The sequence below is a fragment of the Lolium perenne genome, chromosome 5 (assembly GCF_019359855.2).
Source record: "Lolium perenne isolate Kyuss_39 chromosome 5, Kyuss_2.0, whole genome shotgun sequence".
Lineage (NCBI taxonomy): Eukaryota > Viridiplantae > Streptophyta > Magnoliopsida > Poales > Poaceae > Lolium > Lolium perenne.
Window position 1 is genome coordinate 180691149 of NC_067248.2, and position 13371 is coordinate 180704519.

General features: G+C 47.4%; 1 protein-coding gene across 1 annotated transcript; it reads left to right on the forward strand.

The window, feature by feature from the left end:
* The first annotated feature begins 2278 nt into the window (after nt 1-2278).
* On the forward strand, nt 2279-5198 carry LOC139829677 (F-box/LRR-repeat protein 14-like). Its single transcript, XM_051331345.2, has 2 exons — nt 2279-2467; nt 3312-5198. The coding sequence occupies exon 2, from the start codon at nt 3325-3327 to the stop codon at nt 4783-4785; it is 1461 nt and encodes a 486-aa protein (XP_051187305.1). The 5' UTR covers nt 2279-2467; nt 3312-3324; the 3' UTR covers nt 4786-5198.
* Nucleotides 5199-13371: the final 8173 nt, after the last annotated feature.

Here is a 13371-nt window from a genome sequence, read left to right on the forward strand (position 1 = left end):
CAGGCTAGCCAGAAAAAACTCCACCCTAGGAGGCATCCATGTTTTTCAGTTTAAACTCCACGACCCTGATAGAACCGCCCCATGATGAGGGTGTCGTAATAGGAACAAGAAGAGTATTGTGTGTCCACCGCCAAATCAGCCTGTCCTAGTATGTCGATAGTTGTATGCCCCTAAGCCTGCCCCACAACTCCACATGGGCGAGGGCACTCGGCACACCCACTATGTCAGGAATCCAAGAGTACTCCATCAATGCTTGTTGGATCATACGCGCCTTCCTACAACGCTTAGGAACTAGCGCGTAGACCTCCGGGGCAACCTTCCTAATGAATTTACTATCCAACCATCTATCCTTCCAAAAGAGGGTAAATTCCCCATCGCCTACCACCAGAGGTGGAGGCTACGAAGAAATCCTGCTCCATCTGCGAGAACTGCATGAGTTTGGCACGTATCCTCCACAGCCAGCGAGCCAGCGCACCCTGAGGCTGATGGCTGTGCAGGCGAGGTCTGGGATCCCCAGGACTTCATAACGCAGCGGGTGGCACACCCTAGACCAATTAACATGGCAGTGACCACCATTGGCATATGCCCTGCCGACCCAAGGTCACCGCCAATCGCCACCGTGCGCAGCTAAAGGGGCACCACCTATTCCTTCGCACTCCAGCGCGGACGCGTCACCTCCACAACGCAACGTACCACCGGCAGGATCGGTGCCACAGGGGCTACCGAGCGGGCATTGCCTAATCCGTGGCTATCACGGCACAAACTGGTCGTCACGGAGCTTGATGGCGGCCCTTGGCGACGCCATCTCACGGCGCGACGCAGCAGCACCCCTACGCGGTGCCTCCTTCCAGCACGGCGCCGCAACCCTTCTCACACCCACGGGCGCGCGACTCGCCGTAGGAGCACGCGCGCGTGACACAGGCATCGCGTCCTCTATCCTTGCACGTGGTTCCATGGCAGCCTGGCACACGCGCACGGTGGCCGATGGCACCGTCATCCACGCGGTGCCCTAGCCCATTTTCGTTTACCCTCTTCCTCGCAGGCTCGTTGCCGTCGTCAGGTGAGCGCGGCCTTGGAAGACCAGGGAGTGAGCACTCCCTTAGCATGTGCCCTACCTCGCCGCAATGGAGGCACGCCAGCCCCGTCCTGCAATCGATGACGCAGTGTCCCGGATATGTGCATAGCAAGCACAAACCTTGGAACTCTGCTGAGGCGTTGGTGTCACGTCCTAGGCACGCCACCTTCGCTGCCACCTTCTTGCCGCCGCGGCCCCTGACGCGCTTGCGGGTGACATTTGTGGGTTCCTCTCACGGTGCTTCTTCTCCATCCTCGAGCGGATCCTCCAAATCATCGAGCTTGTCGATGGCAGTACGCTCCTCCTCGCAGAAGATTTCCGACCGTACCTCCAGGCGTGCCCGGGAAGACCCCGGTTCATCAACTAGTGCCACCGCTCGCCCACCGGCTGAACGCGGGGTTTCCTCAGAGTCAGATCCATGCCCACCACGTCACAACTTTCCCACTAGAAAGCGCGTAGCAGTACGAACACGGGGTTTCCTCCCGAGTTAGATCCACGCCCACCGCGCCACCTATCCTCGTGGCCCCGCGGGCTCGCCACTAGGGAGGGGGAAGGGGACAGGGATGGGGTAGGGGACGGAGGGGCCATGGCCAACCGACGAGTAAAGGGAAGGGGCCCTCGCCTCTGCTCGAGCACTCTCCCTTTGCGCTCTCGCTCTGCGCTCCTATTTTTTCTTTTAAAATGATTGATTGCTATTTTTAATGTGTAACTTTTCTTAGAACACATGGAAGGATTTTTTTTGATTGAATGCCTAATTTAATGTTCGAGATTTCTATTTTTTTTACGAAACACAGTACAAAATCATACACTCACCTCTATAAACGCACGCACACAAACACATGTTACCCATATGAGCACCTTTAAGAGACTGAGTTCAAAAAACTGATCCGGTGCATTCTACCTCTATAAGCACCTCGGAAAGACTAAGTCTATTCGGCAGGTCTGGACCTCGGAAAGACTAAGTCTATTCGGCAGGTCTTCGAGACCTAGTCATGGTAGGTGACGTGTCTGTCACTAAGTTGTAAAAAGATACGAGTATAAAACTAGTAGTAGCAAAATAAATTGTCCATAACCAAATAGGAGTACTCCAGAGGAAAATAATGGCTCAATTTGTTTTTTTAGGGGAAAATAATGGCTCAAATGTTAACACTACGTCGAGTGTGAGAAGCCAGCAGCCCAGCAAGGTTCCAGGGCTTGGCCCGTGTGAGCGTGGCGCCGCTACAGCTCGCCATCTTCTTTTCCGCTGGAGAAAGACGAAGGGCGTTGCGAGCGAGACTAGGGTTTACACTCTCCGCCGCTGCGGACTAGCCTGATCGATCGAGCGGCGGCGAAGTTCCCCTCCTACGTTCTATTCCCTCTCGCCGCTGTTACTACCTCCCAGCCGTGCTGAAGGTACCGCCGTTTCTTGGTTCTCCTGCCCCCTCTTCGTTGGTTCCCCATCGACATGTACATGGTTTGCTTTTTTCGATTCGCTTTCTTGATTGAGACTTGCCAGAGGGAAACCGGCAGCATCATCCATTTTAGTTGTAAAGCCATTCTCCTAGGTAGAAAGCATGCTTTTTTTGTGATGGAATATTAGCCTAGGTTGCAGTAAACAGTAGTATTAATTTCTAGTTGAATAGTCGGGTGGTATCTATTGATGGACTACACCATGGGGACTCATCGGTTGAGGATTTCTTCATGCGATTTTGTAAGCACCAATTTCAGGAATATATATACAGATGGGGATCCTCCCCCTGAAGTTTTAAAAACAAAGCTGGGCATTATCTAGTAAAAAATTATCTCTAATTCGTTTTTGTCTAAATATTACTTTCTTGCCTGGGAGCTACAAGTGCTAAACTGCTAATTTTCATGTGATTAATTCGGTGCCTCCAAATAAGTAGGTTCAGATTCAGCACATGAGTCTTATCTTGTAGAGTTGCTTGCGCCATTTCCGGCTCTGCTACTTATAACAGTTGTTTCAGTTAATGATGGGCTTGTAGTTTCATTGTGTCTTACTGGCAATGTATAGATAGATAAGGTGCTAGCTACTGCAATACTTCAATTAATGTCCCTTCTTATGAATAATGAACAAATTTTTGACGAATACAGTAAATGCACAAAGTTCATCAATATATTCTTCATAATGTATGTTGCCAGCGTGATCTCCATCTTCACATGCTTTATTCTGATATCATAAGTTTTACTCCAGCTCCTTGGTTGATTTCTAAACTTTGACACTACCTGATTCGTACAGCTGAATTTGCTCGATGGAGGACCTACCAGAGGCTCTGATGACAGAGATTATCAAGAAAATCACTAGGACAAGTGATCTGAATTCTCTCTCCCTTGTGTCAAAGCAGCTCTACAAGACAGAGGGCAATCAAAGGGGTGCTATCCATGTTGGTTCTGGTCTTTGCACTGCTACAGAAGCACTGACATCATTGTGCGCCCGGTTCCCAAATTTGCGGAAAGTGGAAATCGATTACTCTGGTTGGATACCTGGACATGGCAATCAGTTGGACAGCAAAGGTCTCTTTGAGTTTTCATCCCACTGTTCCTCGCTGATTGACCTCACCTTAAGCTTCTGCTCATACATCGATGACTCTGGTCTTGGTTCTTTAGCTTATTGCAAGACATTGGTGTCCCTCAGGTTGATCTCCGCACCACAGATAACGTCAATTGGGCTTTTCTCGGTTGCAGTTGGTTGCCCGTGTCTATCTGCTCTCCACATTATTGATTGCGAGAAAATTGACAGCGTAGAGTGGCTGGAATACCTTGGTAGGAATGGATCGTTGGAAGAGCTTGTAGTGAGGAATTGTGAAGGAATCAATCATCACGACCTCCTAAAGTTTGGTTCAGGATGGATGAAGCTCCAGAAGTTTGAGTTTGAGAAGAAAAGAGGAAGATTTGATCTTCTTCCATGTGATGAGGTCTTTGACTCCACCTACGATGCTCACATCACGGATATATATGATTTCTGCTGTGAGAGCTTGAAGGATTTAAGGTTAGCACGCATTAAAACTTGGCCAGAAATAGGACTTCGTGTTCTCCTAGGGAGGTGTAAAGCATTGGAGAACCTTTCACTTGAGTATGTTCTTGCCCTAAATGACAATGACATAGTTGCATTATCCCAGACCTGCAGCAACCTTAAAAGTATATCACTTGGGCTCAACCTTCAGCGCTACTCTAGTGACATCAGCTATTGTGAAACCAGGACGTCATTTACTGATAACAGCCTTTATGCTCTAGCCCTAAACTGTCGCATGCTTCAGATCGTAGACCTCAAATTTACAGGATGTGCTGCTGACTGGCCATCAGAAATAGGATTCACACAAAAGGGTTTTCTGGTGCTCATTCAGTCCTGCCCAATTCGTGTTCTTGTGCTAAACACTGCCAACTTCTTGGATGACGAGGGGATGAAGGCCCTCTCATCCTCACCACATCTGGAGACACTCGAGCTTATATTTTGTCCTGCGGTAACTGATGCTGGGATGCGCTTCATTGCGCACACCCCATGCTTGATTAATCTCACACTTCGGTTGTGTCATGAGGTAACCGATGTTGGAATGGCTGAACTGGGACGTGCACGTAAGTTAGAGTCTTTGGTCATTGAGTATTGTGGTGAGGTTTCTCTGAAAGGTGTGCAGGGTGTTGCCAAGTCAGTTCACTATTCCGAGAAGTGTTCAGCTGCCCTTAGCAAGAAAATAGGTTTGGGTGGCGGCTGTTGATGCAGTGGTCTCGCAAGCTGGTTATAAATTTGCTGCTGAAGCCATTAAGTTGTTGAGTGTGCACCATCTGAGTATCTGACCCACATTCACTTCTGTGAACTTTCTATTGCCTTCTACCTTTACTGCGATGATTCTCCTGTATGGCATTCTACTAGTGATGAACTTTGGTCGGCATCTGATGAATGCAACTTTAATAGCAGCCACGGCTTGTGTACGATGTACTGTTATTCTGGTTGATTCATTTCTACTCTCTGTAGCCGTTTCGAAATCTGCACAAACGGGCCCAAGATTTCCCTGTGTGCTCTGGATGAGTATATGGCCGTTTGGTTTTATTTATATTAGTTAAGGAAAATGTCATGAATCCTTTTTGTTTTACAGTGGAAGTGATTTTGGGGACCTGCATGTCTGCCTTATATTCGTGTGTCAATGTTGGCACGGATCAGTGTACTAGTAATTTTGGAGTCCTGTACAAAGGCGGCATGCGGTATGCTTGTTTTGATGGACGTCTTCCCATGTCTTGTCAAAAGAATATTTGCTAGTACTCCAAGATGGCAAAGTTACTAGCATAAGTGTGTGTGTGTTTAGATTCCAAGATGACGAAGTTAATGCACCCGCCTGATCCATGGTTCCATGTTCATCAGTAGTCCTCGCATTAAAATTCAAATGAGATTTTCAGTCTTCTCTTTTCGTTACCTTTTTTTACCTGTCAGAGGGTTTTGCATTTCTGTTTCCTTGTCAAGAGTATTGTGAGTGTACAAAAAAAAAAGCATAATTTACTACTCCGATTCATATTACTTGACACTAGTATGAATGTATCTAGAATTAAAATATGTCTAGACATATGTATATTAGTTGCAACTAATATGGATAAGAGGGACACCATGTGAAGTGATTAGAATCATGTGTTTCAGTGCTTGCTCTTTTCCTAGCGAATTGTTTCAGTGTTTGCTTGGTTCGTCAGTTTAGTATCGAGAACCTGAAATTGTGTATCTAAAGCGCAGCTCAAAGCAGGTTTCTGATTTTCTGAATTCTGATTTCTACTAGCGCTCTCTACCATCCTTTTCTTGTAGGAGCTAAGAGCATCTCCACTGGTGTCCCTCCAAATAGGCACCGACAGGGGCGCCGGCAATGCCGTACGGAGGGTACTAACAGAGCATCCTCTATACGGCAGTCTCAATAGAAATTCAAATTTAAAATAACATTTAAAAACCGAAATTTATATGAATATTGACTAGTTTTATACAAAAGTTACTCGAATTTAAAATAAAAACTGAAAAAACTAGGCGCGTGCGTCGAAGGCGCTAAAGTCGAGGTTATTGGCATTGTCGCCGCCGTCGTCACTGGACGTGCTGAAGGACCAGTCATCGTCTTCCTCCTCCTTTGGCGCCGACGGCTCGGAAGGTCCGGCGAGGTCGACGAAGTTGGCGCCGTGGTCCCTGGCGGAGCACACCGGCGCCTGCTGCGGGTCCATCGTCATTTGCCGGTAGTCCTCCTCGACGGAGTGACCGACGATGAAGTTCTATCCAGGGAATTCCTACGGGTCGTCACCGCCACGGAGGGCCGCCTCCGCCTCCATCTCCCACCATTGCCTCTTCACCGGCGGAAGTGGTGTGGGGGCCTCCTCCTCCTTGATGCGGCGACGTTGGGCCGAACCCGTCGTCCGACGGGCCGGAGCCGAAGACGCGGCCTCGCCCCGTCGTCGATGACGACGCCACACGAAGGAGGCGTGTGCGTGGCCGAGCGCGTGCGGTCGCCGGCGAGCGACGATCCGGTGCACGAGCTCCCAGACGGCCCGTCCTTGCCGACCTCTGTAGAGGCGGCGCCACCGGCGCCATGCACTCCGCCTGCGGGTAGTACATCGGGATGCGCGGCGGGTCACCGCGGACGCGCTGGCGGTAGCCATACTGCTGCAGTGTGGCATCGAAGTCGCAGCCGAGCCACCAGGCACGGTGGCCGACTTTGTTGAAGCGGTCATTCGCGCGGTCGGCCACCTGCGCGAGCTCGATGGCGGTCCTCTTCGAAGCCCCGACCACGCCGGGCTGTTGAGCGCGTTCGACGGCAGGCATCTCTCCGCAGGCGTCATATGCTTCCGCCGCTCGGTGACGAGGGTGCACAACTCCGGTCCTACCAGTGGCGGCGGTGGCACGGCGAAGCCGGTGGTGGAGATGTGCCACCCGTGCGGCAGCTTGTACTGTACTTGTATGGGGATGCACTGCCAATATAGTACATCCGCCTCGTCGTACGTCAGTTGCAGCGAGCGGAGCGCGCCGCCGCTGCCGCCGGCCTCGTCGTTGTGCGCCATCGCGTCGGTGGGGTGCGTGGGGGAGGTGGGTGTTTGGCTCGGCGTCTGCGACAATGGCGGTGGCGACGGCTAGGGTTGGAAAACGGGGAAGAAGAGAGATGCGCATCGGTTGGGTTTTAAGGGAGGCGTGGGGGAGGCGGGTGGACATCACGTGGCCAGTCACCGCCCTCGTCGCCGCTTCGGTTTTCGCGCGGGAGACCATTAACGCCCACGACCAACCTTCCCGCGTTGATGCGAACCATCGCGTCCTCTCGCTGCCAAGCCAGCCCCACCCACGAAAATCGATGTGCCGCGAGGCGCTGGCGCATCTGATTCACCCTTCGCCAAATTGCCAACACGGGATTGCCTATGCTTTTATTAGGCTCAAAATTGCGCCGGTGCTTTTTAGAGCGTGCCGGTGCGAGCCTATTTTCGATACCGGTCTCTAAAATATTATTGGGGTCGTTATCAGAGCCGCCGGTGGAGATGCTCTAATAGGACAGTTCGTTCCTGGTTATGTGAATCCTGAGTATTGTTTACAGGACGCAATCTCCTAAGAGATCTAAGCTTCCAGGGTTGGGAGCGATTGTGGTGAATCGGCAGGTCCTTTTCGCGGGCCCCACATGCTGGGAAGATTTCATTCGTACTATGGAGCGTCCCTGGTTGACCGCGTCGTCGCTCGTCGATCTCTTTGGTTGCGTTCGGTGATAGGCCCTTGGCGCATAGGCAAATAGAACTTCGACCCTCCATTGGTCTCTCTCTTGAAATCACCGCGGCAGTTGGATTCTGGTTGCTGCTGCTATGCGCCTGGGCAGCCTCGGCCTCGATCTCCTACAGGGATTCCCCTTCAAACTTCGTACCTTGACCACAAGTCCACAACTCGGTTTGATGGTCCAGTCGTTGTTGGTGTCGCCTTCCGCAGCGCCTTCCAGCTGAAGCAAGCACCTCCGCCTGGTCAGCTACTGAGGGCGCCGTTCGCTGTGGTGGTGCTGGTCCCTGTTGGTGCTCCACCTTGCCATCCTTCCTCTGGTTGCGGCGTTGCGACAGAGTCGGCCACGTCCGTGTGCGGCGCTACCTGCTCCAAATCGTGGTATGCATGGTGTTTTAAGTGACGACTTAGTGAGCGTGTTCGCCGGCGCTGCTGCCTGCTCCTCATGGTTCCCGCAATTTGGTTCCATTGCAGATATTGAGTAGGTAACTGGTTCTTTGTTCGGATGAATCTCTGTTTCACTTTGCTATTGTACGTCACCAGCTGTTTGAACAAATGCCTGATGAGATAGATTGTACAAAATTAAACCTTTGATATTGCAAGTGTGTCAGGTGTGCACAACAACCGATTTGTAGGAATGCCAAATGTGGAAGATTGAACAAAATAAACTAGATGCATATGCTCACCCGGCTGCCCAAACTGGACTTTGAGTGCAATGTAAATTGTACATAGCAGACATTCAAACATACATCATGACAGAAAACTTGTGAGCACCAGGAAGCACTAAGCTCCATAGAGTGTGGTGAGCGTTGGCTATTTCTTGGATCATGTGTTATCATTCTTCAAATTTAAAGGATTATATCTGCTGTAGGATGGACGAGACCTTGCAGGTGGAAAGTATTGTCAGGTAGAGAGCCAACATATTGCAGCATTAGTGGATTAAAACGTTGGGTAGGACGTGATTTCCCCTTTTTTCTTGATATCGGAATCACCTGGCTACATTTTACACATTAACCATTTAAAGTTTTAACTGTAGCAGAAAATTACACTCATATTTTGGTGGAAGGATCACTAAAGTTATAAAGTTCAACAAGAGCGACAAATGCCAGTTTATAAGACATTCTTATAAAAACAAGGGAAATGTGTAAACCACTAGGCAAAGGTTGTTATTCTCTGTTTCTCAGGATTTGTTTATCTGAGAGCAAACATATGAATATATAATAGTTGACGAATGCCTTCTCAGCTAAAATAATGAAGGGCATCGAATTCCTTTTGGCCTAAACTTTCAGTCTTGTGCACCTGTATGTGTGTGCTGACATTTCTTCAGTTTTGCCAGTATAATTCTGAATGCTGCTCATTTCTTCATTTCTTCAGTTTCTTCATATACGCAATGATTGCAATATGTTTTGCAGAGTTTGGTGGTTTTTTTAGGAAGATCTGGTACATATAACACTGCATAATGTCATGCGTAAAACTGATCCAGATGGTAAATTAGTCACCTAAGAGTTTTGTGCTGCAATTTTTGTGTGGACTAGAATTAGAATTCAAACTAATGTCTAATTGTTGTGGAACTATCACTACAGGAGGTGTGAGTAATGAAGGTAGACAAGGCCTCGACGAGTTGTCCATTCATATGAGAAATCATTCCTCTAGGAAAATCACTTATGCTGCAGATAGAAAATCACTTTTGGTAATTAACTAATCTAGAAGTCCTTTTAGTTTAAATTACTTTCAGTCATATGTACATGATCAAGGAAGATGTTTGTTCCCTGTTTGCTGCGTTTCAGATAGATGAATTTACTATTTAATTTATTTGGAGTGTTTTCAGTTTGTTTCCCATGCGATTTAATATTTTCATGCAATTCTCACTATCACTCTTCAGATGGCTAAGTTATGTTCTAAAGGTGGTTCTATATGCACAAACTGTTTGTCGGCTGGTGTGTCGTACAAGAAGACCTCCCTATGTCTGGTATGGCTGAGTGTGATCTATGGATCGTATTTTTTTGTGTTTGCAGTTCGTTTGGTCGCACATATCGATATTTTTCTGACATACCACAGCAGATACTCCTTGCAATATGTTCAGGAAAGTAGACATCTGCATAAAACATATGAAGAATCTACTCCCCCTGAAAATATGTAGGTGTGTTGTGTGACTGACAAATGTCATAGAGATATTGTAGTTTTTTCTCCTATTTTGTGCTACAAATCTACGGGACATCCAGACGCTTTTTGTAAATAAATTAAAAGATCAGGTTGCGTGCACAACAGACTTGGCAAAGATGGTCGATGAATTCAGCGTAGCAGCAAGTGCAGGCAAAATCCAGAAAAACAAGAGGTTTGGTCTTTGTTCATACTAGAATTTTCTTTACGATGAATAGACATATTTTTCAGAGATGGAATGGATAGCATCAGTTGCTCCAAGAGAAAGACATATAGTACTCGAGGACACACATATTACAGTACTCGTGGTCTGTAAGCATATCAACGCACTGTTTTCCCGTTGTAATTCAGGTCTCAACCAAGCGTCGGTGACAAGCGCTCCACAGCTATGTCCAACAGGTTTGGGTTTTCCAGGCAGCCATGACAAATTTCGTTCAGATGCTTGTTCAAGATCAGGCTTCTGGAGCAGGTGAAGAGTTTGTTCGAAGAAACGTACGTGGAGAGCAATATCATAGCTTAACTACCATGGACGATGGCAGTGAATCGACATGGGGAGTGCCACCATGTGTATGATGTATTAGTAATTTTAAGATTGGAAATATAACCGACTGAAATAAGATAGAGCAAGTTGTACGAGGGCTACAGAAATAATTTGCTGCTGCGAGAAAGTCACTCCTGTAAGATTAGAGAACATTAAATGACTTGGAATTAGGAAGAACCATCACACATGAGCTTTGCATATGAATTAGCCTTCTGCTTCTGACTATTTTTGTAAAGCTTCTAACCTAGATCGCGTGGTACAACATAGAAAGGACATCTCCGAAAACGCTATTCGCTAGAGGATCCCAGTCCTAGACAGTTGCGCTAATGTTTATAATCATTTTCCATAAACATGTATCTTTGCGTGAGTTTGTTAGCATCTCTATGCAATGTAATGCTGAATGAAATGATTTATCTCAGCAACGACCAACAACAGAAAACGGCGCAACAACACGCGCCAGGTCCATCTAGTAAACCAAGGTAATTTACACAGGGAGCTCCTTTATAGGAAAAACGGTAGGAAGAGCTCATGGTATTTCTTCGTCCCCTTATAGGAAGCACGTGCCTTTTTCTGGAGGTCTGAAGTGAGAGCACCGTGCCTCTGTTAGTTGGTCGAATTTCTCTTAACAAAAACGCTAGTGGAGGAGTTGACCGCTCATCAATCATCAGGTTCTCAGGCAAAATTTGACTCAACCTGTTATTGGTTGCATTCATTCTGCTCACAGCAATAGCCTTTGCCCTGTATTTGTAGCTTTTCAGAATGCCAGTTTGCATGACTGCGCATTTCTTGCTGTACTTTGTAAAATGTACTTGAGATGACATGAAAGCGTCTTTCCCTTATTGGAGGCACTATTCCATGGTTTGTATATCTAACCAGCAATCAGAATTGATCACCAGCTGGTTCTAGCAGGAAATTTCAAACATACCCAAACAGCCGAATTGAAATTGGAATTCCTTCCCATCCTAGATTTAAAATTCTTTTTTCAATTCAATTCCATACCAATTTTCCAACATCCAACACAGCGTTAACAAAAACGCTAGTGGAGGAGTTGACAGCTCATCAGTCATCAGGTTCTCAGGCAAAATTTGACTCAACCTGTCATTCATTAACCTTTACCCTATATTTGTAGCTCTTTAGAATGCCAGTTTGCAGGGCTGCGCGCTTCTTGCTGTACTTTGTAAATTGTACTTGAGTTGACATGAAAACGTATTTCCCTTGTTGGAGGCACTATTTCATGGTTTGTATATCTAAACAGAAATTGAAATTGGTCACCAGCCTCTGATTCTAGACGGAAATTCCAAACACACCATAACAAAATAATTAAAATTGGAAGCCATTCTGCTCACAGCAATTGTTGGATAATTAGGCACAATTTCCATGATTAATTCCTGAATATTAAGCATGACGACAATAACTACTAACATGTGAAACTCGAACATACTAGATGCAGTGATCAACATGAACAGTAGCAGAGCAAACAGTACAACATCCATCGCTAAACAGATCGAGATATGTCGCACGTACCGATCTGGTGGAGGTGGCGGTGAAGGTGTAGCAGATGATGTCGCAGCAGTAACGTTGTTGATGACAACGTTGTTGATGACGGGGACGACGGGTCGAAGTAGACGGCGTTGTAGACGACGGTAGGCAGCACCGCCCGACTTGGACGGAAGGCGACCCGTGATGAAGAGCTTGAGCAGTCGCGCAGAGCGCTTCCCAAAAACCTAATTCGCCCTCTCCCGTACAGGATCGCAAGGACGAGTGGTTCCGGAGACCTGCTCTCCCGTTCGCCGATGCACGTCGGCGCGCGGGATGGAGTAGGCTATGATGGCGGCACAAGCAGAGAGAGGTGGAAACCCTAACTCGTGTATTAGATGTGTTTCTGCGGTAGCCGGGTAGGAGATTATATAGGCTCGGGAAACCCTAGGCAACGTGGGCCACACCCACGTCGCACGAACGTTTCGAGTCGGTTACAGATAGCCCACGATCCGGGAGCGACCCGAACCGACTAACTGCGACGCGTCCGTCTAGGACTCTGTTCGTTTTCCTGAGCTGCAAAAAGTAAGGAAAGTCTAGGCTCGAGGCTCAATCCACTCACCACGAGCGCGTCGTGACGTGTCGAGTCGAGCGAGGAGGAGGAGGAGCGCGCGCGTGTAGCACTCCTATTCTCACTCACTTACTAGTGGTGGAACAACCCACCTTATAAGGTGGTCTAACTTCCTCCCAACTTTCCATGTGGGACTAAACTTCCCACCTCTTGCCACTCGCTAGTGAGCTGCCACCAACTTGGGCTCAAACTCACAAGGCTGCCACTATGTGGGCTTTGAGATTTATAGGGAAATCTGAAATCTAGTATAGGCCACTTAAAGTGGGCCCAATATTTCAACAGCAATAGCCTTTACTCTATATTTGTAGCTCTTTAGAATGCCAGTTTGCAGGGCTGCGCGCTTCTTGATGTACTTTGTAAAATGTACTTGAGCTGAAATGAAGCGTCTTTCCCTTGCTCAAAAAGAAAGTGGGTGAAAAATAGGGGGAAGGCATTTTTTTACTAGCTTAGCCTATATACAGGTAAAAGATAATATTGGACCTGATAACCCTGATTGCGGTAAAATATACTCCCTTTGTTTCTGGATATAAACCATATAGTTTTTAGTACGAAAAGTAAAGAACACATATTAAAGAAAAATTACACCTGGCTTGAACGGGATTACCCATGTACATTTGATGTGAGAAAATAGAGGATTTTTTAAAGATAAGGAAACATAATCAAATCCCTAATAAAATTATCTAGACAAGTGATGCATCGCAATACATCTTATATTTCAGAATTTTTCTCAAAACACTATACGTCTTATATCTAGTAAGAGAGGGAGTAGTTTATTTGGCCGGTTTTAC

Bases quoted from the DNA above. Each gene is read 5' to 3' on its own strand.
- LOC139829677 (XM_051331345.2), top strand. From the start codon at position 3,325: ATGGAGGACCTACCAGAGGCTCTGATGACAGAGATTATCAAGAAAATC.